This window comes from Aquarana catesbeiana, linkage group LG06 (assembly GCF_042186555.1).
Source record: "Aquarana catesbeiana isolate 2022-GZ linkage group LG06, ASM4218655v1, whole genome shotgun sequence".
NCBI lineage: Eukaryota > Metazoa > Chordata > Amphibia > Anura > Ranidae > Aquarana > Aquarana catesbeiana.
In genome coordinates, this window is record NC_133329.1 from 415,854,155 (window position 1) to 415,879,873 (window position 25,719).

The 25,719-nt window shown below is 46.9% G+C and overlaps 1 protein-coding gene across 1 annotated transcript; it reads right to left on the minus strand.

Moving 5' to 3' along the window:
* Positions 1-218: 218 nt before the first annotated feature.
* On the minus strand, positions 219-20,415 carry LOC141147323 (uncharacterized). The gene is made up of 4 exons (XM_073634545.1): positions 18,513-20,415; positions 10,033-10,625; positions 2,436-2,653; positions 219-567 (listed from the first exon to the last, which is right to left on the minus strand). Exons 1-4 carry the CDS (start codon positions 18,805-18,807, stop codon positions 462-464), a joined length of 1,212 nt encoding a protein of 403 aa, XP_073490646.1. The 5' UTR covers positions 18,808-20,415; the 3' UTR covers positions 219-461.
* Between the last annotated feature and the right edge of the window lie 5,304 nt (positions 20,416-25,719).

Consider the following 25,719-nt stretch of genomic DNA (forward strand, 5'->3'; position numbering starts at 1 on the left):
CCCTGACAGATGTATCTGGTGTGGAGTTCCTGGACAGTCACCCTCCAGTACCTCGAACCCCCGCCCCCCATCCCCCCCCCCCGCCCCCGGGTCTCCTCCTCTATTATAATGTCATTTCCTCTGCAGATCTGTGTGAATTCTTCTCAGATTTTACATTTACTTTGGAAAACATTTTGGCATTTTTAATTTTCACTTTATGACAAATCACAAACAGACGCTCCTAGACAGATAATTTATTATGCTTCTAAATATCTCTATAAGATCGATCGCCATCATTTATAGGACAAGATTACCAGAGGATCCCCCCCCCATGAAGATCTGTCCTCCCCTCCCCCACATATCATTATTAATGGATTATAAATGATAAGGATGATATAATGTGTCCAAATACAGAACAGGAAGTGATTGGAAGACGCGATCATCTCAGCGCACATCTGACTCCGCCCACCAATCTTCAATCATCAGAGAGGGGGAGGGGAGAGCCGATCCCAGAATATTAACTTGATTCCCTTCGCTCTCAGCTCATCCCGCACACGGGTCAGATAATCCGGATCCAGGTAACCGAAACTACCGGAGGAAAATAATCAATACTCATCAATTACCATGTATGTATATATGTATAATATATATATATATATATATATATATATATATATACACACACATACACACACATATACACATATACACATATACACACACACACACATACATACACCCCCTCCCCCATATAACACACATACACCTCCTCTGTATATAACACACATACACCTCCTCTGTATATAACACACATACACCTCCCTCCTCTGTATATAACACACATACACCTCCTCTGTATATAACACACATACACCTCCCTCCTCTGTATATAACACACATACACCTCCCTCTGTATATAACACACATACACCTCCCTCTGTATATAACACACATACACCTCCCTCTGTATATAACACACATACACCTCCTCTGTATATAACACACATACACCTCCTCTGTATATAACACACATACACCTCCCTCTGTATATAACACACATACACCTCCCTCTGTATATAACACACATACACCTCCCTCCTCTGTATATAACACACATACACCTCCCTCCTCTGTATATAACACACATACACCTCCCTCCTCTGTATATAACACACATACACCTCCCTCCTCTGTATATAACACACATACACCTCCCTCCTCTGTATATAACACACATACACCCCCTCTGTATATAACACACATACACCTCCCTCTGTATATAACACACATACACCTCCCTCCTCTGTATATAACACACATACACCTCCCTCCTCTGTATATAACACACATACACCCCCTCTGTATATAACACACATACACCTCCCTCCTCTGTATATAACACACATACACCTCCCTCTGTATATAACACACATACACCTCCCTCTGTATATAACACACATACACCTCCCTCTGTATATAACACACATACACCTCCTCTGTATATAACACACATACACCTCCTCTGTATATAACACACATACACCTCCCTCTGTATATAACACACATACACCTCCTCTGTATATAACACACATACACCTCCCTCTGTATATAACACACATACACCTCCCTCCTCTGTATATAACACACATACACCTCCCTCTGTATATAACACACATACACCTCCCTCCTCTGTATATAACACACATACACCTCCCTCTGTATATAACACACATACACCTCCTCTGTATATAACACACATACACCTCCTCTGTATATAACACACATACACCTCCTCTGTATATAACACACATACACCTCCTCTGTATATAACACACATACACCTCCCTCTGTATATAACACACATACACCTCCCTCCTCTGTATATAACACACATACACCTCCCTCTGTATATAACACACATACACCTCCCTCTGTATATAACACACATACACCTCCCTCTGTATATAACACACATACACCTCCCTCCTCTGTATATAACACACATACACCTCCCTCTGTATATAACACACATACACCTCCCTCCTCTGTATATAACACACATACACCTCCCTCTGTATATAACACACATACACCTCCTCTGTATATAACACACATACACCTCCTCTGTATATAACACACATACACCTCCCTCTGTATATAACACACATACACCTCCCTCTGTATATAACACACATACACCTCCCTCCTCTGTATATAACACACATACACCTCCCTCTGTATATAACACACATACACCTCCCTCTGTATATAACACACATACACCTCCCTCCTCTGTATATAACACACATACACCTCCCTCCTCTGTATATAACACACATACACCTCCCTCTGTATATAACACACATACACCTCCCTCTGTATATAACACACATACACCTCCCTCTGTATATAACACACATACACCTCCCTCTGTATATGATATATATTGATCTTACCCCTGTGCTCCCCCATAGATATTGGTTTTATGGCTGATATCATTCCAGGTGACGGTGTCGGTGGCGCCGGTTGTACGAGAATCTCCCACAGTGAAGATCAGTCGCTGATCGAAGGCTTTTCTCAGCAGACGTAGGATCTCTCTCCCCTCCCTGTTATCCGGTAAATAAGCTGTACGGGAAGTACCTGTGAAAGGTTTCCCAGGATGAGGATGGTTCTCCTGGATAATGAGATAATGGGAGTCATGAGTCTGTCCCTCCCCTCCCCCCCTCATATACAACATCACCCACTAGGGATGAGCCGAACACCCCCCGGTTCGGTTCGCACCAGAACCCGCGAACGGACCGAAAGTTCGCACGAACGTTAGAACCCCATTGACGTCTATGGGACTCGAACGTTCGAAATCAAAAGTGCTCATTTTAATGGCTAATTTGCATGGTATTGTCCTAAAAAGGGTTTGGGGACCCGGGTCCTACCCCAGGGGACATGTATCAATGCAAAAAAAACTTTTAAAAACGGCCGTTTTTTCGGGAGCAGTGATTTTAATGATGCTTAAAGTAAAAAAAAAAAAGTGAAATATTCCTTTAAATATCGTACCTGAGGGGTGTCTATAGTATGCCTGTAAAGTGACGCGTGTTTCCCGTGTTTAGAACAGTCCCTGCACCAAATGTCATTTTTAAAGGAAAAAATCTCATTTAAAACTGCTTGCGGGTTTAATGTCATGTCGGGTCCTGGCAATATGGATGAAAATCAGTGAGACAAACGGCATGGGTACCCCCCAGTCCATTACCAGGCCCTTTGGGTCTTGTATGGATATTAAGGGGAACCCCGCACCCAAATTAAAATAAGGAAAGGTGTGGGGCCACCAGGCCCTATATACTCTGAACAGCAGTATACAGGCGGTGCAAACAAGACAGGGACTGTAGGTTTGTTGTTAAGTAGAATCTGTTTGTAATTTTGAACATTTTTAACGTGTTTAGCTCCAGCCAAAAAATCTTTTCTAAGCTTTTTGGAAAACATAGGGAAGGGTTATCACCCCTGTGACATTTGTTTTGCTGTCTTTCCTCCTCTTCAGAAGATTTCACCTCACTTTTTTGTCCCAATGAAAAATGTTTTTTGAAAATTTGGGTTTTTTTGTGGAACAAGGATTGGAAAGCATCAGTGGAAAGGAGAAATTGTTTTCCCATATTAACTCTTACAGGAGAGAATTTCCCTTCCTAGGGGTAGATTTCATCTCACTTCCTGTTGTCTCCTTCCGTTTGCAAGTAGGAGTCGTTTGTAAGTTAGATGTTTGAAAGTAGGGTCCTGCCCTATATACTCAGCAGAAATTTGGGCCTTAGGTGTTGCTGTGGCCACAACACTGTAAGCCCTCACAGGGCCCTGCTGTGAAATATTAGATCAAGAATTGTAATTACATGCCCCTGTTGAACAGGAGCTGAAAAATTAGGCCTTAGGCACTGGTGCTGGTGCCACAACACTGCAACCCCTCACAGACACTCTAGTTGGAACGCAGGAACGAGCCCTGCTGCAAATTATTGCTTCAAAAATTGTAATTACACGCCCCTGTTAGACAGGGGCAGAAAAATTGGGCCTTAGGCACTGGTGCTGGTGCCACAACACTGCAACCCCTCACAGACACTCTAGTTGGAACGCAGGAACGAGCCCTGCTGCAAAGTATTGCATCAAAAATTGTAATTACACGCCCCTGTTAGACAGGGGCAGAAAAATTGGGCCTTAGGCACTGGTGCTGGTGCCACAACACTGCAACCCCTCACAGACACTCTAGTTGGAACGCAGGAACGAGCCCTGCTGCAAAGTATTGCATCAAAAATTGTAATTACACGCCCCTGTTAGACAGGGGCAGAAAAATTGGGCCTTAGGCACTGGTGCTGGTGCCACAACACTGCAACCCCTCACAGACACTCTAGTTGGAACGCAGGAACGAGCCCTGCTGCAAAGTATTGCATCAAAAATTGTAATTACACGCCCCTGTTAGACAGGGGCAGAAAAATTGGGCCCTAGGCACTGGTGCTGGTGCCACAACACTGCAACCCCTCACAGACACTCTAGTTGGAATGCAGGAACGAGCCCTGCTGCAAAGTATTACATCAAAAATTGTAATTACACGCCCCTGTTAAACAGGGGCTGAAAAATTGTGCCTTAGGCACTGGTGGTGGCGCCCAGAACCAAAAATGTTCTTACAAGCTATCAGCGTGATGATTGAGGAGGAAGAGGATAATTACTCAGGGATAGTCACTCAGCATCAGCATAGGCAGTCTTTGAAGGGATCTGAGATTTCAAAAAAAATTATTCGGTTACATCAGCATCAGGTGCTTGGTAGCTGGTGGTGATCCAAGACTCATTCATTTTTATGAAGGTCAGCCGATCGACCGAGTCGGTGGACAGACGCACCCTGTGATCGGTTACCACGCCTCCAGCAGCACTGAATGTGCGTTCCGAAAGAACGCTGGATGCAGGACAGGCCAGTAGCTCAATTGCATACTGTGCAAGCTCTGGCCAGTGATCCATCCTCAAGACCCAGTAACCCAGAGGATTTTCGGTGGGAAAGGTGTCCAAGTCTGATCTTGCCCCTAGGTATTCCTGCACCATGTAAAACAGACGCTGGCGATGGTTGCTGGAACCGATCATACCTTGGGGCTGCGGACCAAAAAATTGTCTGAACGCATCGGTCAGACGGCCACCTTCTCCACCGCTCCTTCTTTGACTGACCGAAGCCTCAGCAACACGTTGTCCAGAAACAGGAGTTTGTAACCTCCCAGTCTCTGGGAACGCGTTGCACAGACCTTTCTGCAAGGCCTCCCGAAGATGTTTCATCCTCTGCTCCCTCTGCGATGGCAAGATAAGGTCCGCAACCTTACCCTTGTAACGTGGATCAAGGAGGGTTGCCAGCCAGTATTGGTCCTTCTCCTTGATACCACGAATACGAGGATCCTTACGCAGGCTTTGCAGGATCAGGGAGGCCATGCAGCGTAGGTTTGCTGAGGCATTCGGTCCGGAGTCCTCTGGGTCACTAAGAACGACATGGTCCGCAGCCACCTCCTCCCAGCCACGTACAAGTCCATGTGTTTCTTGGGACTGATCCCTTAAAGACTGCTGCTGATGCTGAGTGCCAGGCTCCACCTCCATACTGACACAATCTTCCTCCTCCTCCTCTTCCTCCTCGTCCTCTTCCTGTGTGATCGGCGGGCACGCAGGAACACTGTCTGGATAAAGGGGGCCTTGAGAGCTAAGGAAGTCCTCCTCTTCCTGCCTCTGTTCTGCCTCAAGTGCCCTGTCCATTATTCCACGCAGCGTGTGCTCCAACAGGTGGACAAGGGGGACAGTGTCACTGATGCATGCACTGTCACTGCTCACCATCCTCGTGGCCTCCTCGAATGGTGACAGGACAGTGCATGCATCCCTGATCATGGCCCACTGGCGTGGGGAAAAAAAACCAAGCTCCCCTGACCCTGTCCTGGTGCCATAGTCGCACAGGTACTCATTGATGGCCCTCTGCTGCGTGTGCAGCCGCTGCAGTATGGCCAACGTTGAGTTCCACCTGGTGGGCATGTCACAGATTAGGCGGTTCTTAGGCAGGTTAAACTCCTTTTGGAGGTCCGTCAGCCGAGCACTGGCATTATATGACCGGCGGAAATGCACACAGACTTTCCTGGCCTGCCTCAGGACATCCTGTAAGCCCGGGTACCTGCCCAAGAACCGCTGCACCACCAAGTTAAGGACGTGAGCCAAACAGGGCACATGGGTCATTTGTCCCTGTCGGAGGGCAGAGAGGAGGTTGGTGCCATTGTCGCAAACCACCATTCCTGCCTTAAGTTGGCGTGGCGTCAACCACCTCTGAACCTGCCCCTGCAGAGCTGACAGAACCTCTGCCCCAGTGTGGCTCCTGTCCCCCAAGCACACCAGCTCAAGCACCGCATGGCATCTTTTGGCCTGCGTACTTGCGTAGCCCCTTGAACGCCTACGGAGCACCGCTGGTTCCGAGGAAGAGGCCATGGAGGAAGAAGAAGAGGAGGGGGTGGAGGAGAGAGGTGTGTCACAATCAGCATTTTGGAGGCGTGGTGGCGGAACAACCTCCAACACTACTGCACCTTGTCCTGCATCCTTCCCAGCTGCCAGCAGAGTCACCCAATGCGCCGTGAAACTTAGGTAACGTCCCTGTCCATGCCTGCTGGACCATGAGTCAGCGGTAATATGCACCTTACCGCTGACCGCCCTGTCCAGCGAGGCATGGACATTGCCTTCCACATGCCGGTAGAGAGCCGGAATCGCCTTCCGTGAGAAAAAGTGGCGTTTGGGTACCTGCCACTGAGGAACCGCACATTCCACAAACTCACGGAAGGGGGCAGAGTCTACCAACTGAAAAGGCAGCAGTTGAAGTGCTAGCAATTTTGCCAAGCTAGCATTCAACCGCTGGGCATGTGGATGGCTGGGAGCAAACTTCTTTCGGCGGTGCAGCAGCTGGGGCAGGGAAATTTGCCTGGTACAATCTGACGTCGGTGTACCAAAAGCAGATTGCCCACAAGTACTTGGCTGTGACACACCTAATTCTACACCTTCATTCCTCTCACTGCAGGTCTCAGAGAGGACTGAAGGTCTAGTGGGGTTGGAAATCTCAGCTGATGAGGAGCAAGGAGAGATCCTCTTTGTTCTTTGGTGTGGGTCTTTTAGATACGCTTGCCAACGAACTGCATGGCAGGTCAACATATGTCTGGTCAAGCATGTGGTACCCAAGCGGGAGATATTTTGGCCACGCGAGATACGCTTGAGACATATGTTGCAAATAGCAGCGGTGCGATCTGATGCACTCGTCTCAAAAAAGGCCCACACCAAAGAACTTTTTGAATAACGCGCAGAGACTGCAGCGCCCTGCACATGTGGAGCTTTGGGGTGTGATGCAGTCAATGTGCTGCCCTTAGGCTGGCCCCTGGAGGGCATCCTGCCTCGTTGGTGATGTGCTGCCGCCTCCTCCTCCTCCTCCTCCTCCTCCTCCTCTCTCCTATCAGGCACCCACGTTGAGTCAGTGACCTCATCATCCCCTCCCTCCTCATCACTGGAGCAAACCTGGCAGTATGCTGCAGCAGGGGGAGCATGACTGCCAGATTGCTGTCCTTCTTGGGCACCCCCTCTGTCCGCGCTCATGTTACTGCCTTCATCGAGCTCAGTATCGTCATCAGAGCCTTCCAAACGCTGGGCATCCTCCTGGAGCATGTACCCAACACTGTGGTCAAACAGTTCGAGGGAATCCTCATGAGGACATGGTGGAGCTAGGGAAGGAGTCACTGATGACATTGAGCTGAGGGAAGAGGCCGCTGCTTTGCCAGACAAAGCACCCTGGGCATGGGTGAGAGAGGATGAGGAGGATGAGGACGGCTTGGTCATCCACTCGACCAAGTCTTCCGCATGTTGCGGCTCAACATGGCCAGCTGCCGAAAAAAAGGCCAAGCGTGTCCCATGGCCATGTGCTGATGAGGATGCACCGTCTCCACGACCAGCACTAGACACAGAGCCTGCTTGCCCTCTCTTATTGGCTTGTGACTGTCTGCCTCTCCTTCTTGGCCTTCCAGACATACTAATGGCCTGTAGCTGCACTAAGCTGGGATAGAACACCTGTAATTTTCTTCAAGTAGCTTTATATACTGTAACCAGACAAGCCTGCCTGTCAGTAGGAAGATAACAGGAACGGATCTAGCTGAACACTGTGAGCAGGACGCACTGTACTAAATGTAAATAGTCTAGCTGCCTGACCGTGGTACTAATAGGATCAAATAGAACACCTGTAATTTTCTTCAGGTAGCTTTATATACTGTAACCAGACAAGCCTGCCGGTCAGTAGGAATTTAACAGGAACGGATCTAGCTGAACACTGTGAGCAGGACGCACTGCACTAAATGTAAATAGCAGGAACGGATCTAGCTGAACACTGTGAGCAGGACGCACTGCACTAAATGTAAATAGTCTAGAAGATAACAGGAACGGATCTAGCTGAACACTGTGAGCAGGACGCACTGCACTAAATGTAAATAGTCTAGAAGATAACAGGAACGGATCTAGCTGAACACTGTGAGCAGGACGCACTGCACTAAATGTAAATAGCAGGAACGGATCTAGCTGAACACTGTGAGCAGGACGCACTGCACTAAATGTAAATAGTCTAGAAGATAACAGGAACGGATCTAGCTGAACACTGTGAGCAGGACGCACTGCACTAAATGTAAATAGCAGGAACGGCTCTAGCTGAACACTGTGCGCAGGACGCACTGCACTAAATGTAAATAGCAGGAATGGATCTAGCTGAACACTGTGAGCAGGACGCACTGCACTAAATGTAAATAGCAGGAACGGATCTAGCTGAACACTGTGAGCAGGACGCACTGCACTAAATGTAAATAGCAGGAACGGATCTAGCTGAACACTGTGAGCAGGACGCACTGCACTAAATGTAAATAGCAGGAACGGATCTAGCTGAACACTGTGAGCAGGACGCACTGCACTAAATGTAAATTGCAGGAACGGATCTAGCTGAACACTGTGAGCAGGACGCACTGCACTAAATGTAAATAGTCTAGAAGATAACAGGAACGGATCTAGCTGAACACTGTGAGCAGGACGCACTGCACTAAATGTAAATAGCAGGAACGGATCTAGCTGAACACTGTGAGCAGGACGCACTGCATTAAATGTAAATAGTCTAGATAGAAGATAACAGGAACGGATCTAGCTAAACTGAATACAGTGTATATATATATATATGCAACACCTGGGATGCATATATATACACAATACACTGTAAGTGCAGCTAACTGACTGACTGTTCTGCCTAATCTATCTAACTCAAATCAAATGACACTCTCTCTCTCTCTCTCTATCTCTCAGCACACCGGAACACACACTACACAGGGCCGCCGTGCAGGCGGCCTTATATAGTGTGGGGTGTGTACTAAATCCCCTGAGCCATAATTGGCCAAAGCCACCCTGGCTTTGGCCAATTACAGCTCTCTCTACTGACGGCGCTGTGATTGGCCAAGCATGCGGGTCATAGTGCATGCTTGGCCAATCATCAGCCAGCAATGCACTGCGATGCCGCAGTGAATTATGGGCCGTGACGCGCCACACGAATTTAGCGCGAACGGCCCATAACGTTCGCAATTCGGCGAACGATCGAACAGCCGATGTTCGAGTCGAACATGGGTTCGACTCGAACACGAAGCTCATCCCTATCACCCACCTTTCCTTCCATCCCCCACTGTTATGTTCAGCTGCTGATCCCTGTGTAAGCTCCAACTTATCAGAGCTTACACAAGACTCACTCCCTGCCCCCATGTGACAGTGCTAGGCCAATCGCAGAGCACCAGAGCTGTCACATGGGGGAGGGGGGAGGGGTCACATGCTTATCCATACTTTAAAGTCTCTTCAGTTCCTGCAGCCAGAGAGTGAAGGAAAGGTGAGTACTTACTGGGGGGGGTCTTTCATTGTACCCTGAATGGATAACACGAAACATCACTGGAACTCTACAGAATCCATCCTTGTCACTGATGAGGACAAGAGAATTATATCATTAGTTCTGAGGTCTGCACTCACCTTCTGGATGCCCGATGGGATGTCATAGTGGATCTGTATGGTTCCACATCCAGGATATCCCGGTAAGGAGGAGTATTTGTTTGTGTTCACATTCATAGTTCCATCAGGTTGGTCTCCTATTACTTTCCCATATGGGACTCCACAGATCGCACACACAGGTTTATGGGCCGTGGCTCGTTTAAGACACTCCTTACAGTATGCATGCTTACACTTCTCTAATATCACCTTATCTTTTATCTCACTCAGACAGATAGGACACTTGTCTGGCTCCTCTTCATGACACAAGTCTCGCTCTTCTTCATGACACAAGTCTCGCTCTTCTTCATGACACAAGTCTCGCTCTTCTTCATGACACAAGTCTCGCTCTTCTTCATGACACTTGTCTGGCTCCTCCGCTTTCTGTGCAGCAGCTGAGGAACCACTTTGGGAAATTCTGGGAATTCTGACAGCCAACTGCTGCAACATCTTCATTCTCTCTTCATCACCGGACAACCGCCGGATCCTGACAAGATCTTCTCCTCCGATATCCTGAACTGTCACCGGCACAGTGATCTCTATGATATGATTTCCTCTTCCCAGAACTCTTCTCTGATCTGTGTGAAGGAAAGAAAATCAGAGAAGATGACGGGAGGTGATGAGACTGTCCAACCTTCTCATTACTGAACATTTCTACATAGACCTCCAAATTATTATCTCTCCACTGAATGCCAATTATCAGTACATGTATGTGACGGGAGTCACTTTGGGCGCCGGGGGGAGGGGTGAGATCACAATGTATGTTATATATATTACATACTCCATAAAATATATTATACTTTTATATTAAAAAGTGAGGACCGCCGTGTTCTGTATATTACATAGTGAGGACCGCCGTGTTCCGTATATTACATAGAGAGGACCGCCGTATTATGTATATTACATAGCGAGGACCGCCGTGTTCCGTATATTACATAGAGAGGACCGTCGTGTTCTGTATATTACATAGTGAGGACCGCCGTGTTCTGTATATTACATAATGAGGACCGCCATGTTCTGTATATTACATAGTGAGGACCGCCGTGTTCCGTATATTACATAATGAGGACCGCCGTATTATGTATATTACATAGCGAGGACCGCCGTGTTCCGTATATTACATAATGAGGACCGTCGTGTTCTGTATATTACATAGTGAGGACCGTCGTGTTCTGTATATCACATAGTGAGGACCGCCGTATTATGTATATTACATAGTGAGGACCGCCATGTTCTGTATATCACATAGTGAGGACCGCCGTATTATGTATATTACATAGTGAGGACCGCCGTGTTCTGTATATTACATAATGAGGACCGCCGTGTTCCGTATATTACATAGTGAGGACCGCCATGTTCTGTATATTACATAGTGAGGACCGCCGTGTTCTGTATATTACATAGTGAGGACCGTCGTGTTCCGTATATTACATAATGAGGACCGTCGTGTTCTGTATATTACATAGTGAGGACCGCTGTGTTCTGTATATTACATAGTGAGGACCGTCGTGTTCCGTATATTACATAGTGAGGACCGTCGTGTTCTGTATATTACATAGTGAGGACCGCTGTGTTCTGTATATTACATAGTGAGGACCGCCGTGTTCTGTATATTACATAGTGAGGACCGCCATGTTCTGTATATTACATAGTGAGGACCGCCGTGTTCTGTATATTACATAGTGAGGACCGCCGTGTTCTGTATATCACATAGTGAGGACCGCCGTGTTCTGTATATTACATAGTGAGGACCGCCGTGTTCTGTATATTACATAGTGAGGACCGCCGTGTTCTGTATATTACATAGTGAGGACCGCCGTGTTCTGTATATTACATAGTGAGGACCGCCGTATTATGTATATTACATAGTGAGGACCGCCGTGTTCCGTATATTACATAGTGAGGACCGCCGTGTTCTGTATATCACATAGTGAGGACCGCCGTGTTCTGTATATTACATAGTGAGGACCGCCGTGTTCTGTATATTACATAGTGAGGACCGCCGTGTTCTGTATATTACATAGTGAGGACCGCCGTGTTCTGTATATTACATAGTGAGGACCGCCGTATTATGTATATTACATAGTGAGGACCGTCGTGTTCCGTATATTACATAATGAGGACCGCCATGTTCTGTATATTACATAGTGAGGACCGCCGTATTATGTATATTACATAGTGAGGACCGCCATGTTCCGTATATTACATAATGAGGACCGCCGTGTTCTGTATATTACATAGTGAGGACCGCCGTGTTCTGTATATTACATAGTGAGGACCGCCGTATTATGTATATTACATAGTGAGGACCGTCGTGTTCCGTATATTACATAATGAGGACCGTCGTGTTCTGTATATTACATAATGAGGACCGCCATGTTCCGTATATTACATAGTGAGGACCGCCGTGTTCTGTATATTACATAGTGAGGACCGCCATGTTCTGTATATTACATAGTGAGGACCGCCGTGTTCTGTATATTACATAGTGAGGACCGCCGTGTTCTGTATATTACATAGTGAGGACCGCCGTGTTCTGTATATTACATAGTGAGGACCGCCGTGTTCTGTATATTACATAGTGAGGACCGCCGTGTTCTGTATATTACATAGTGAGGACCGCCATGTTCTGTATATTACATAGTGAGGACCGCCGTATTATGTATATTACATAGTGAGGACCGCCATGTTCTGTATATTACATAGTGAGGACCGCCATGTTCCGTATATTACATAATGAGGACCGTCGTGTTCTGTATATTACATAGTGAGGACCGCCATGTTCTGTATATCACATAGTGAGGACCGCCGTGTTCTGTATATTACATAGTGAGGACCGCCGTGTTCTGTATATTACATAGTGAGGACCGCCGTATTATGTATATTACATAGTGAGGACCGCCGTGTTCCGTATATTACATAGTGAGGACCGCCGTATTATGTATATTACATAGTGAGGACCGCCGTGTTCCGTATATTACATAGTGAGGACCGCCGTGTTCTGTATATTACATAGTGAGGACCGCCGTGTTCCGTATATTACATAGTGAGGACCGCCGTGTTCCGTATATTACATAGTGAGGACCGCCGTGTTCCGTATATTACATAGTGAGGACCGCCGTGTTCTGTATATTACATAGTGAGGACCGCCGTGTTCTGTATATTACATAGTGAGGACCGCCGTGTTCTGTATATTACATAGTGAGGACCGCCGTGTTCTGTATATTACATAGTGAGGACCGTCGTGTTCTGTATATTACATAGTGAGGACCGCCGTATTATGTATATTACATAGTGAGGACCGTCGTGTTCCGTATATTACATAATGAGGACCGCCGTGTTCTGTATATTACATAGTGAGGACCGCCGTGTTCCGTATATTACATAATGAGAACCGTCGTGTTCTGTATATTACATAGTGAGGACCGCCGTGTTCGGTATATTACATAGTGAGGACCGCCGTATTATGTATATTACATAGTGAGGACCGCCATGTTCCGTATATTACATAGTGAGGACCGCCATGTTCCGTATATTACATAATGAGGACCGCCATGTTCCGTATATTACATAGTGAGGACCGCCATGTTCTGTATATTACATAGTGAGGACCGCCGTGTTCTGTATATTACATAGTGAGGACCGCCGTGTTCTGTATATTACATAGTGAGGACCGCCGTGTTCTGTATATTACATAGTGAGGACCGCCATGTTCCGTATATTACATAATGAGGACCGTCGTGTTCTGTATATTACATAGTGAGGACCGCCATGTTCTGTATATCACATAGTGAGGACCGCCGTATTATGTATATTACATAGTGAGGACCGCCGTGTTCTGTATATTACATAGTGAGGACCGCCGTGTTCTGTATATTACATAGTGAGGACCGCCGTGTTCTGTATATTACATAGTGAGGACCGCCATGTTCTGTATATTACATAGTGAGGACCGCCATGTTCTGTATATTACATAGTGAGGACCGCCGTATTATGTATATTACATAGTGAGGACCGCCATGTTCTGTATATTACATAGTGAGGACCGCCGTATTATGTATATTACATAGTGAGAACCGTCGTGTTCTGTATATTACATAGTGAGGACCGCCGTGTTCCGTATATTACATAGTGAGGACCGCCGTATTATGTATATTACATAGTGAGAACCGTCGTGTTCTGTATATTACATAGTGAGGACCGCCATGTTCTGTATATTACATAGTGAGGACCGCCGTATTATGTATATTACATAGTGAGGACCGCCATGTTCTGTATATCACATAGTGAGGACCGCCGTATTATGTATATTACATAGTGAGGACCGCCATGTTCTGTATATTACATAGTGAGGACCGCCGTATTATGTATATTACATAGTGAGGACCGCCGTATTATGTATATTACATAGTGAGAACCGTCGTGTTCTGTATATTACATAGTGAGGACCGCCGTGTTCCGTATATTACATAGTGAGGACCGCCGTATTATGTATATTACATAGTGAGAACCGTCGTGTTCTGTATATTACATAGTGAGGACCGCCATGTTCTGTATATTACATAGTGAGGACCGCCGTGTTCTGTATATTACATAGTGAGGACCGTCGTATTGTACAGAGCCACTGATAGGACAGTAGAACCGGTCCTGTTATATTGGGCCCGGGCCTCATCAGCTAAGCGGGGGGCCAGGGCAGCTTTATTGTTCTTTCTGCCTGAATGAATACATTGATATTATTAGACCACACCCCCACTCCAACTTACATACCGGGGCTTAAATGACATTTCTCTGGGCCCCATCATGTCAAAATAGGAAGTGGGAGCAGAGGAGGGACTTTTGTTTCAGTGGCGGCTGATAAAGTCAGTGCCCCCGTTTTCCGGGGGGGGGGGTTGGAGGTGGGGTTGAGGGGCCCCATCAGAAAGGGCCCCATGATTTCTAACAGCAGCCCTGAACATGTACTCTATCCTGTTCATAAAAGTCCTCGGAGCTCTGGATCTTCTGCACTCTTATGGATGTACAATAAAGTGGACACTGTTTGGTATTTCTGTATTTCTTCCTGTTTAACAATGTGGCACATTTTCTTGACTTGATACCTCCCAACCATCCCGGATCCTGCGGGACTGTCCCAAGATTTCAACTAAATTCCAACATCCCGCAGATCCAGGCAGGAATTCCAGAGCTCATTGGGGTGCAGTAAGTGGAATATCCTGTGTTTCCACCCTGCAATACAGGTTCCACCCATCACCGCTGCCCACCACTGTCAGCACGAGGATTCCAATACATTTGTGAAGGCAATAAAGAACTGTGGTTGGTTGCTAGGACCACCCGACGTCCTAACAGCCAGTCACATGCTTGCTCCTCCCTTAACATTCAGAGGAGGACAGAACTTCCTCCTCCAGACTCACTGCTAGCACCCCTCCTCCCAGTTTTACCCTATAACTTTGGGCTGCACTGAAAGTGAATGAAGTGGTACAAGGGGGTGGGGGGGGTAAGAAAACTCTGGAGGCCCTGAAACCATGTAGAAGGGAAAAGGCTCTCAGGACCCTGATGTAAAGAGGGAGGCTCTGGGGACCCTGATGTAAGGAGGGGGGCACTCGGGGGACCCTGATGTAAAGAGGGGGGCTCTGGGGACCCTGATGTAAGGAGGGGGGCACTCGGGGGACCCTGATGTAAAGAGGGGGGCACTCGGGGGACCCTGATGTAAAGAGGGGGGCACTCGGGGGACCCTGATGTAAGGAGGGGGGCACTCGGGGGACCCTGATGTAAGGAGGGGGGCACTCGGGGGACCCTGATGTAAAGAGGGGGGCACTCGGGGGACCCTGATGTAAGGAGGGGGGCACTCGGGGGACCCTGATGTAAGGAGGGGGGCACTCAGGGGACCCTGATGTAAGGAGGGGGCGCTCGGGGGACCCTGATGTAAGGAGGGGGCGCTCTGGGGACCCTGATGTAAGGAGGGGGGGCTCTGGGGACCCTGATGTAAAGGCCAAGGAGTTGAGCTGTTAGGGGTGGGCATGCAGATTAGTGCTGGATTATTTTATTGGGAGGGGGGGGACTGGAGATTTTCCCCCCTACACAGTACATTACATGACCCTGACTCCTGCCCTCTTTTCATTTTGTACTCCTGAACCCTACTGTGCATTACACACTCCTGAACCTGCTTTTTGTGCTTTATGTATCCTTCAATTCGACACTGGCTGCACCACTCTGTGCATTATATACTGCTGAACCCTGCACATTATATACTGCTGAACCCTGCACTCTGTGCATTATATACTGCTGAACCCTGCACTCTGTGCATTATATACTGCTGAACCCTGAACCCTGCACATTATATACTGCTGAACCCTGCACTCTGTGCATTATATACTGCTGAACCCTGCACTCTGTGCATTATATACTGCTGAACCCTGAACCCTGCACATTATATACTGCTGAACCCTGCACTCTGTGCATTATATACTGCTGAACCCTGCACTCTGTGCATTATATACTGCTGAACCCTGAACCCTGCACATTATATACTGCTGAACCCTGCAGTATATAATGAGACCTATATGAACACTGTAGGTATGCCCACAGATATGATGGACTCTGAAGCTGGTATATGCAGAAGGTCTTACATATCGGGGCCCAACAGAAAATGCACCGAGGGATCACTACGCGTTTCGCATATAGCTTCCTCAGGAGATCCTATTGGTACCAAGTTGCAGAAGAAAAAGAGAAACAGGAAATGCCCAACCCACACGTCACAAGACCTTCTGCATATACCAGCTTCAGAGTCCATCATATCTGTGGGCATACCTACAGGGTTTCTCAAGTGTTCATATAGGTCTCGCCACCTAGGTGGGACAACACCACACAATGTTGATATGTATTTCAAATATGTTTTGTACACAATATTAAATAAATGTGGATTTTTATTGAATTGAGTGCTCTCTTTTTCATTGTCTACAACATCTACTTGTAGCTACCAATTTAAAGTCCATGATCATCCTTGGTTCTTTTTCTCTGTGTTTTTCTCTTTGTATAGGTGTCCAACATTCTGAAGGACCAGTACCCCCACTGCATTACCTGGATTCCAAAACAAACAACCAGATTCCAGCTTTCAATGCTTCCGTACAAATGATAAAAGGTGAGGGCTCTTTTACACGTTGCTTCAATACAAGGCTTCGGGCAGGCTTTTTTAATGCTCTCTGAACGCCAGTCAAAGCTTCTGTCACTAAATAAATTGGGTAGCTTACAGTCTTGTTTACACCTTGCGTTTGCTTTGCTTCAAAAATTATACTGCATGTTGCCTTAGTGGTGCTTCAAAGCATCCTCAAAGCCTCCATAAAAGTCTATGACAAAGGTCGCTTGAAGCACCTACAGATTTTGAGAGGCTTGAATTCAGCTTTAGCTTCGCTTTGTGTTGGGGAAATTGCAGGTAAGAGATATCATCACACACATCTGTCAAGCTTTAAAAAAGCATCACCGAAGCATCAAAAAAGCATCATCAGGGTACCACCGAAGCATCAAAAACACATCAAAAAAGCATGTTGAAGCGGTAGGCGCTTTTATGTATGTTGAAGTCAAAGCGTGTAAATGAGTCCTAAAAGATAACATCTAACTGGTTACTTCTCTGGTCTATATGCCATGTCAAGTCATTTATGTTGGTCAGTGTTGGTATCTTCTGGGGTGGCAGATAATGGGACTCACCCAGGGGCAGATCAGGGGGGGGGGGAGCAACGGGGCAATTGCCCCCTCCGAGAAATTCCTGATTGGCAGGCCAGTCAGCGGATGAGTGAGCAGACAGGAGGGCGAGTGTGTGGGCTCACGAGCGGGCAGGCCAGTCAGCGGGGCTCAGCAGGTGAGAGAGAGCCTAAACGGGCAGGTCAGCGGATGAGTGGGGGGGGTGTCACCAGGTGAGTGTGCGGCCGTGCAGGGCAGACATCGAGTGAGGGGGCAGGCCGGTCCGCAGGTGAGCAGAGACACTGGCCAGTCAGTGAGCCGGCGTGCAGGGAGCAGAGAGATGACATCATCTCACCGCCCGCCCTGCATCACTGCAGTTCCGCCCTTACTGTACAGCCGCGGGCAGCAGAGAGATTACATCATCTCTCTGCTGCCTGCCTTCCCTCTGACAATCTGCACCTTAGCAGGCCAACGACAATAAGCAACGTGTGGCAGGTGACATGGCAAGTGACAATCCGCAGCTTGTGGCAGGGACGTGGCAAGTGACAAGCTGCATCTGAAGGCAGGTCGTCGTGGAAAGTGACACACTTGGGGCTCCCACTGATTCTGCATTATGGTGAGTTGAATGATTTCATTTTATTTTACAATGTAATAATAGAAATAATGCACTTCAATCATCCTGACACCATAACAACCATGGTGCCGTGATGATGAAAGCGCCAACACCAGCCATTCCCCCGATAAATTGCCTGCAAAAAAACATTTTCTGGCAGTGCCCCTCCCGAGACTAGACTCACCATTCTGATTCTGGAAGATGGCGCAGTATGTCTGTCCATCCACTCTGGTCACATCGCACTCTCCTCCGCCAGACTTAGAATTGGATCCAAAATATTTCATCAGTTTTAGCGACAAATCTTTCTCTGAAGGTGAAGTTCTCACCAGGATGGGGTGTCCCCTGTCCATCAATTTCTCCTGATCAGGATATCCCTCCTCCCCAATATCATATCCTGGAGAATGCCATATACCTGACTGTCCATCCCTCTGCCCCCCCGCTGTCTGTTCCAACCAAACTTGGGCTCTCTTACTAGCCATTAGATCTGCTTTAAAAATTCCCCCGCTATTTCTAGAACTGTCTCCTCTGCTACATCTAGTATCTGTCTCTTGCAGTACCGGGCTACCCTCCTCTCTATCCTCTCTGTACCAGGCTGCCCTCCTCTCTATCCTCTCTTTGCCAGGCTGCCCTCCTCTCTATCTTCTCTATGCCAGGCCGCCCTCCTCTCTATCCTCTCTGTACCAGGCTGTCCTCCTATCTATCCTCTCTTTGCCAGGCTGCCCTCCTCTCTATCCTCTCTGTGCCAGGCTGTCCTCCTCTCTATCCTCTCTGTGCCAGGCTGTCCTCCTCTCTATCCTCTCTGTGCCAGGCTGTCCTCCTCTCTATCCTCTCTGTGCCAGGCTGTCCTCCTCTCTATCCTCTCTGTGCCAGGCTGCCCTCCTCTCTATCCTCTCTGTGCCAGGCTGCCCTCCTCTCTATCCTCTCTATGCCAGGCTGCCCTCCTCTCTATCCTCTCTGTGCCAGGTTGTCCTCCTCTCTATCCTCTCTGTGCCAGGCTGTCCTCCTCTCTATCCTCTCTGTGCCAGGCTGTCCTCCTCTCTATCCTCTCTGTGCCAGGCTGTCCTCCTCTCTATCCTCTCTGTGCCAGGCTGCCCTCCTCTCTATCCTCTCTGTGCCAGGCTGTCCTCCTCTCTATCCTCTCTGTGCCAGGCTGTCCTCCTCTCTATCCTCTCTGTGCCAGGCTGTCCTCCTCTCTATCCGCTCTGTGCCAGGCTGCCCTCCTCTCTATCCGCTCTGTGCCAGGCTGCCCTCCTCTCTATCCTCTCTGTGCCAGGCTGCCCTCCTCTCTATCCTCTCTGTGCCAGGCTGTCCTCCTCTCTATCCTCTCTGTGCCAGGCTGCCCTCCTCTCTATCTTCTCTATGCCAGGCTGCCCTCCTCTCTATCCTCTCTGTGCCAGGCTGCCCTCCTCTCTATCCTCTCTATGCCAGGCTGTCCTCCTCTCTATCCGCTCTGTGCCAGGCTGCCCTCCTCTCTATCCTCTCTGTACCAGGCTGTCCTCCTATCTATCCTCTCTTTGCCAGGCTGCCGTCCTCTCTATCTTCTCTATGCCAGGCTGTCCTCCTCTCTATCCTCTCTGTGCCAGGCTGCCCTCCTCTCTATCCTCTCTGTGCCAGGCTGTCCTCCTCTCTATCCTCTCTGTGCCAGGCTGCCCTCCTCTCTATCCTCTCTGTGCCAGGCTGCCCTCCTCTCTATCCTCTCTGTGCCAGGCTGCCCTCCTCTCTATCCTCTCTGTGCCAGGCTGTCCTCCTCTCTATCCTCTCTGTGCCAGGCTGCCCTCCTCTCTATCCTCTCTGTACCAGGCTGCCCTCCTCTCTATCCTCTCTGTACCAGGCTGCCCTCCTCTCTATCCTCTCTGTGCCAGGCTGTCCTCCTCTCTATCCTCTCTGTGCCAGGCTGCCCTCCTCTCTATCCTCTCTGTGCCAGGCTGCCCTCCTCTCTATCCTCTCTGTGCCAGGCTGTCCTCCTCTCTATCCTCTCTGTACCAGGCTGCCCTCCTCTCTATCCTCTCTGTACCAGGCTGTCCTCCTCTCTATCCTCTCTGTACCAGGCTGTCCTCCTCTCTGTCGGTGTGACTTTACTTTCTATTTACAATAAAGGGAGGGGTTGGAGGAGACTAGAAACAGAAAGTAAATTCCTCCTTCAAGTCACTCGAACTTCCTCCACACCCAGATCACCCGAACTGAGCACTGAGAGTGACCCTTTTCCCCCATCCCACCCTAACATGACAGAGTCCCCCTGATTATTACCCTCCAGGGTATACAGACCCCCTGAATTCTCCTCTCTGGTGATCTCTATGTGTCACTGATAGATAAAGTAATACAAAGTGTTTGACAATTTGTTTCTAAAAGTTTCAAAATATTTACATAGAAACATCCCAAAGTACAACTTCTGTTATTATATACAGGGGGGGGGGGGCAGTGGAGTGCAGAGAAGGGTGTAGCGTCACATATGGCGAACCATCTCATTTCGACACCCGCTGGAGTGCGCATGAGCGCCGCCGCCATATGTGTTCCAACACTTTTACGACAAAACTCCACCCCTAAGTCCAGGTTCAAGCCCCACCATCCAAGTGGACACAGCGTCAGATTATAATTATGCCGAGCGAAGCAAGGCCATGCCCGAAGCGTGGCGAGCAAAGCGAGGGGTGTGGAGTTTTGTCGTAAAAGTGTTTGAACGCATATGGCGGCGTCACGCATGCGCACTCCAGCGGGTACCAAAATGTGATGGGTTGCCATATGTGACGCTACAAGGGCAACCAAACTGATAAAAGGTATGGAGGAGCTCAGCTATGAGGAAAGATTAGAGGAACTGAATTTATTCCCTCGAGAGAAGAGGAGATTAAGAGGGGATATGATCTCCATGTATAAATACATAAGGGGGGATATGATCTCCATGTTATAAATACATAAGGGGGGATACGATCTCCATGTATAAATACATAAGGGGGGATATGATCTCCATGTATAAATACATAAGGGGGGATATGATCTCCATGTATAAATACATAAGGGGGGATATGATCTCCATGTATAAATACATAAGGGGGGATATGATCTCCATGTATAAATACATAAGGGGGGGATATGATCTCCATGTATAAATACATAAGGGGGGGATATGATCTCCATGTATAAATACATAAGGGGGATATGATCTCCATGTATAAATACATAAGGGGGGGATATGATCTCCATGTATAAATACATAAGGGGGGGATATGATCTCCATGTATAAATACATAAGGGGGATATGATCTCCATGTATAAATACATAAGGGGGATATGATCTCCATGTATAAATACATAAGGGGGGATATGATCTCCATGTATAAATACATAAGGGGGATATGATCTCCATGTATAAATACATAAGGAGGATATGATCTCCATGTATAAATACATAAGGGGGATATGATCTCCATATATAAATACATAAGGGGGGGATATGATCTCCATGTATAAATACATAAGGGGGGATATGATCTCCATGTATAAATACATAAGGGGGATATGATCTCCATATATAAATACATAAGGGGGGGATATGATCTCCATGTATAAATACATAAGGGGGATATGATCTCCATGTATAAATACATAAGGGGGGATATGATCTCCATGTATAAATACATAAGGGGATATGATCTCCATATATAAATACATAAGGGGGATATGATCTCCATATATAAATACATAAGGGGGGGATATGATCTCCATGTATAAATACATAAGGGGGGATATGATCTCCATGTATAAATACATAAGGGGGGGGGATATGATCTCCATTATAAATATATAAGGGGGGATATGATCTCCATTTATAAATATATAAGGGGGGATATAACCTCCATGTATAAATACATAAGGGGGGATAAGATCTCCATGTATAAATACATAAGGGGGATATGATCACCATGTATAAATACATAAGGGGGATATGATCTCCATGTATAAATACATAAGGGGGATATGATCTCCATGTATAAATACATAAGGGGGGGGGATATGATCTCCATGTATAAATATATAAGGGGGGTATGATCTCCATGTATAAATATATAAGGGGGGATATGATTTCCATGTATAAATATATAAGGGGGATATAATCTCCATGTATAAATAGGGGGGGATATGATCTCCATGTATAAATATATAAGGGGGGATATGATCTCCATGTATAAAATATATAAGGGGGGATATGATCTCCATCTATAAATATATAGGGGGTATGATCTCCATGTATAAATACATAAGGGGGGATATGATCTCCATGTATAAATATATAGGGGGGGGAATATGATCTCCACGTATAAATATATAATGGGGGGATATGATCTCCATGTATAAATACATAAGGGGGGGATATGATCTCCATGTATAAATATATAAGGGGGGATATGATCTCCATGTATAAATACATAAGGGGGATATGATCTCCATGTATAAATACATAAGGGGGGAATATGATCTCAATGTATAAATACATAAGGGGGGATATGATCACCATGTATAAATACATAAGGGGGATATGATCTCCATGTATAAATATATAAGGGGGGATATGATCTCCATATATAAATACATAAGGGGGGATATGATCCCATGTATAAATACATAAGGGGGGGATATGATCACCATGTATAAATACATAAGGGGGATATGATCTCCATGTATAAATACATAAGGGGGGGGATATGATCTCCATGTATAAATACATAAGGGGGATATGATCTCCATGTATAAATACATAAGGGGGGATATGATCTCCATGTATAAATACATAAGGGGGGATATGATCTCCATGTATAAATACATAAGGGGGGATATGATCTCAATGTATAATACATAAGGGGGGGATATGATCACCATGTATAAATACATAAGGGGGATATGATCTCCATGTATAAAATATATAAGGGGGGATATGATCTCCATGTATAAATACATAAGGGGGGATATGATCTCAATGTATAAATACATAAGGGGGATATGATCACCATGTATAAATACATAAGGGGGATTGATCTCCATGTATAAATATATAAGGGGGGATATGATCTCCATATATAAATACATAAGGGGGGGATATGATCTCCATGTATAAATACATAAGGGGGGGATATGATCACCATGTATAAATACATAAGGGGGATATGATCTCCATGTATAAATACATAAGGGGGGGGATATGATCTCCATGTATAAATACATAAGGGGGATATGATCTCCATGTATAAATACATAAGGGGGGATATGATCTCCATGTATAAATACATAAGGGGGATGTGATCTCCATGTATAAATATATAAGGGGTCCATATAGTGAACTTTGTGTTGAGTTATTCACTTTACGGTCATCACAGAGGACAAGGGGGGTCTCTTTACATCTAGAGGAAAAGAGATTTAATCTCCAAATACGGAAAGGTTTCTTTACAGTAAGAGCTGTGATAATGTGGAATAGACTCCCTCCAGAGGTGGTTCTGGCCAGATCAGTAAGATTGCTATAAGAAAGTCCTGGATACTTTCCTAAATGCACATAAATATAACTGGATGACATTTATAGGTAAAGTTGATCCAGGGAAAATTCGATTGCCTCTCGGGGGATCAGGAAGGAATTTTTCCCCTGCTGTAGCAAATTGTTTTTTTGCCTTCCTCTGGATCAGGGGTCTCCAAACTTTTCACTTCAAGGGCCACATAGTATATTTTTCACATACTCGCGGGCCAAAAAAAAAGCATTTATAAATAAATCTGTAGCAGTGGAATAGAATAAAATTTGTCTGGCTGCAATGGTACACCTCTGTCCTCCGCTATACCTAAATGCCAGAAAGCCCTTTCACACTGTGCCGCCCAGGGCATCAGCGGTAAAGTGGCGCTATTTTTAGCACCGCTTTACCGTCGTTTTAGCCGCGCTATTCGGCCACTAGTGGGGCAGTTTTAACCCCCACTAGCGGCCGAAAATGGGGTTAAATCCGCCCGCAAAAGGCCGCCGCAGCAGCGTTTTGCTGGTGGTATAGCAGCGCTGCCCCATTGATTTCAATGGGGAGGAGCGGTGAGTTCACCGCTCCAAAGAAGCTGCTGGCAGGACTTTTTCTGACGCCCTGCCAGCGCACCGCTCCCTCGGGCTTTCACACTGGAATGCATGGAGCCGCTTTTTTCCAGGCGCTATTTTTAGCGCTGTAGCACCTGAAAAACGCCCCCAGTGTGAAAGTGGTCATAGCCTCATGCCTTACATCTGTCTTCCCATCAGAGTCTCCCTGTCCCTCTTTCCTCTGCAAATTGATGTCCCCATCATAGCCACCACACAAGCTTGTACCCCCATCAGAGTCTCTCCACAAAATTTGTGTCCCCATTAGAGCCCCCCCCCCCCCCCCAACCTCCCCACACACTTTTTTTGTCACCCTCAGAGCCATCACCAAACCCCCCCCCCCCACAGCTGTGTCCCCATCACAGCTATAGACAAACAAGATATTTGGGGGGCAAACCCTAAAAAGATACATTAAAGATGGTGCAGCCATAAGACCGTACAGTAGAAGAAAATATTACAGCGCACACATGCAAAAAACTACATTTACCTCCAGCAAGGCTAGTTTAAAACACCTAGACATTATCAAATAATATGGGGATTTGGTCACACTATATTGCTATATGGTGCTAAGCCCACTTACTGCAACAAAGTACCCCATGATTAGGGGGTCCTCCACTATCCATAGACTGGGAGATCCTCCCTCTAGGTGTCTAGGCGTTTTTAATAAGCCTTGCTGGAGGTAAATGTCTTTTTCTGCATGTGTGCGCTGTAATATTTTCTTCTACTGTACGGTCTTATGGCTGCACCATCTTTAATGCATCTTTTAGGGTGTGCCCCCCAAATATCTTGTTTGTCTATTGTATGGATTCTGATCAAATCCTTTTGGGTGCGGAGCACCCCACTCCCTTACAGACCACTTTTACCTCCAGGTAAGTCTAGATTAAGGCTTACCGGTAGGTGCAAGAAATATCTCCTAAACCTACATGGTTTCGGAGATATTTTCAAAAGACTGGCACACACACATGCGCCGTAGACAATGGCGCACAGGCGCACTGAGCATGCCGTTTCTAATGGCGATCCTGCCGTTAGTGGCGGCACCAGCGCGCATGCACGGGAGTGACGTCATCGCGGCTCCCGCCAATCACAGCGCCGGGGCCGCGATACCCGAAAAGAAGATGGACGCTTCGTGGAAGAGGGGGCAGCGGTGACATCGCAGGCTCCTGTGTCAGGTAAGTGACACATAATGGGCTGCGATGCGATGCGATGCACAGTAGCCCATTATGCTTTACCTTTGCAGGGAAACAAATAGGAAGTAAAACCCATCAGAGTTTACTTCCTCTTTAAGTATCTCTCATTAGTGTCCACT

Bases quoted from the DNA above. Each gene is read 5' to 3' on its own strand.
- LOC141147323 (XM_073634545.1), bottom strand. From the start codon at position 18,807: ATGGCTAGTAAGAGAGCCCAAGTTTGGTTGGAACAGACAGCGGGGGGG. The intron at 2,654-10,032 runs GTGAGTGCAGAC...CTCATTATCCAG, and splicing joins TCCCATCGGGCATCCAGAAG to GAGAACCATCCTCATCCTGG. The intron at 568-2,435 runs GTAAGATCAATA...TTCCTCCGGTAG, and splicing joins ATCTATGGGGGAGCACAGGG to TTTCGGTTACCTGGATCCGG.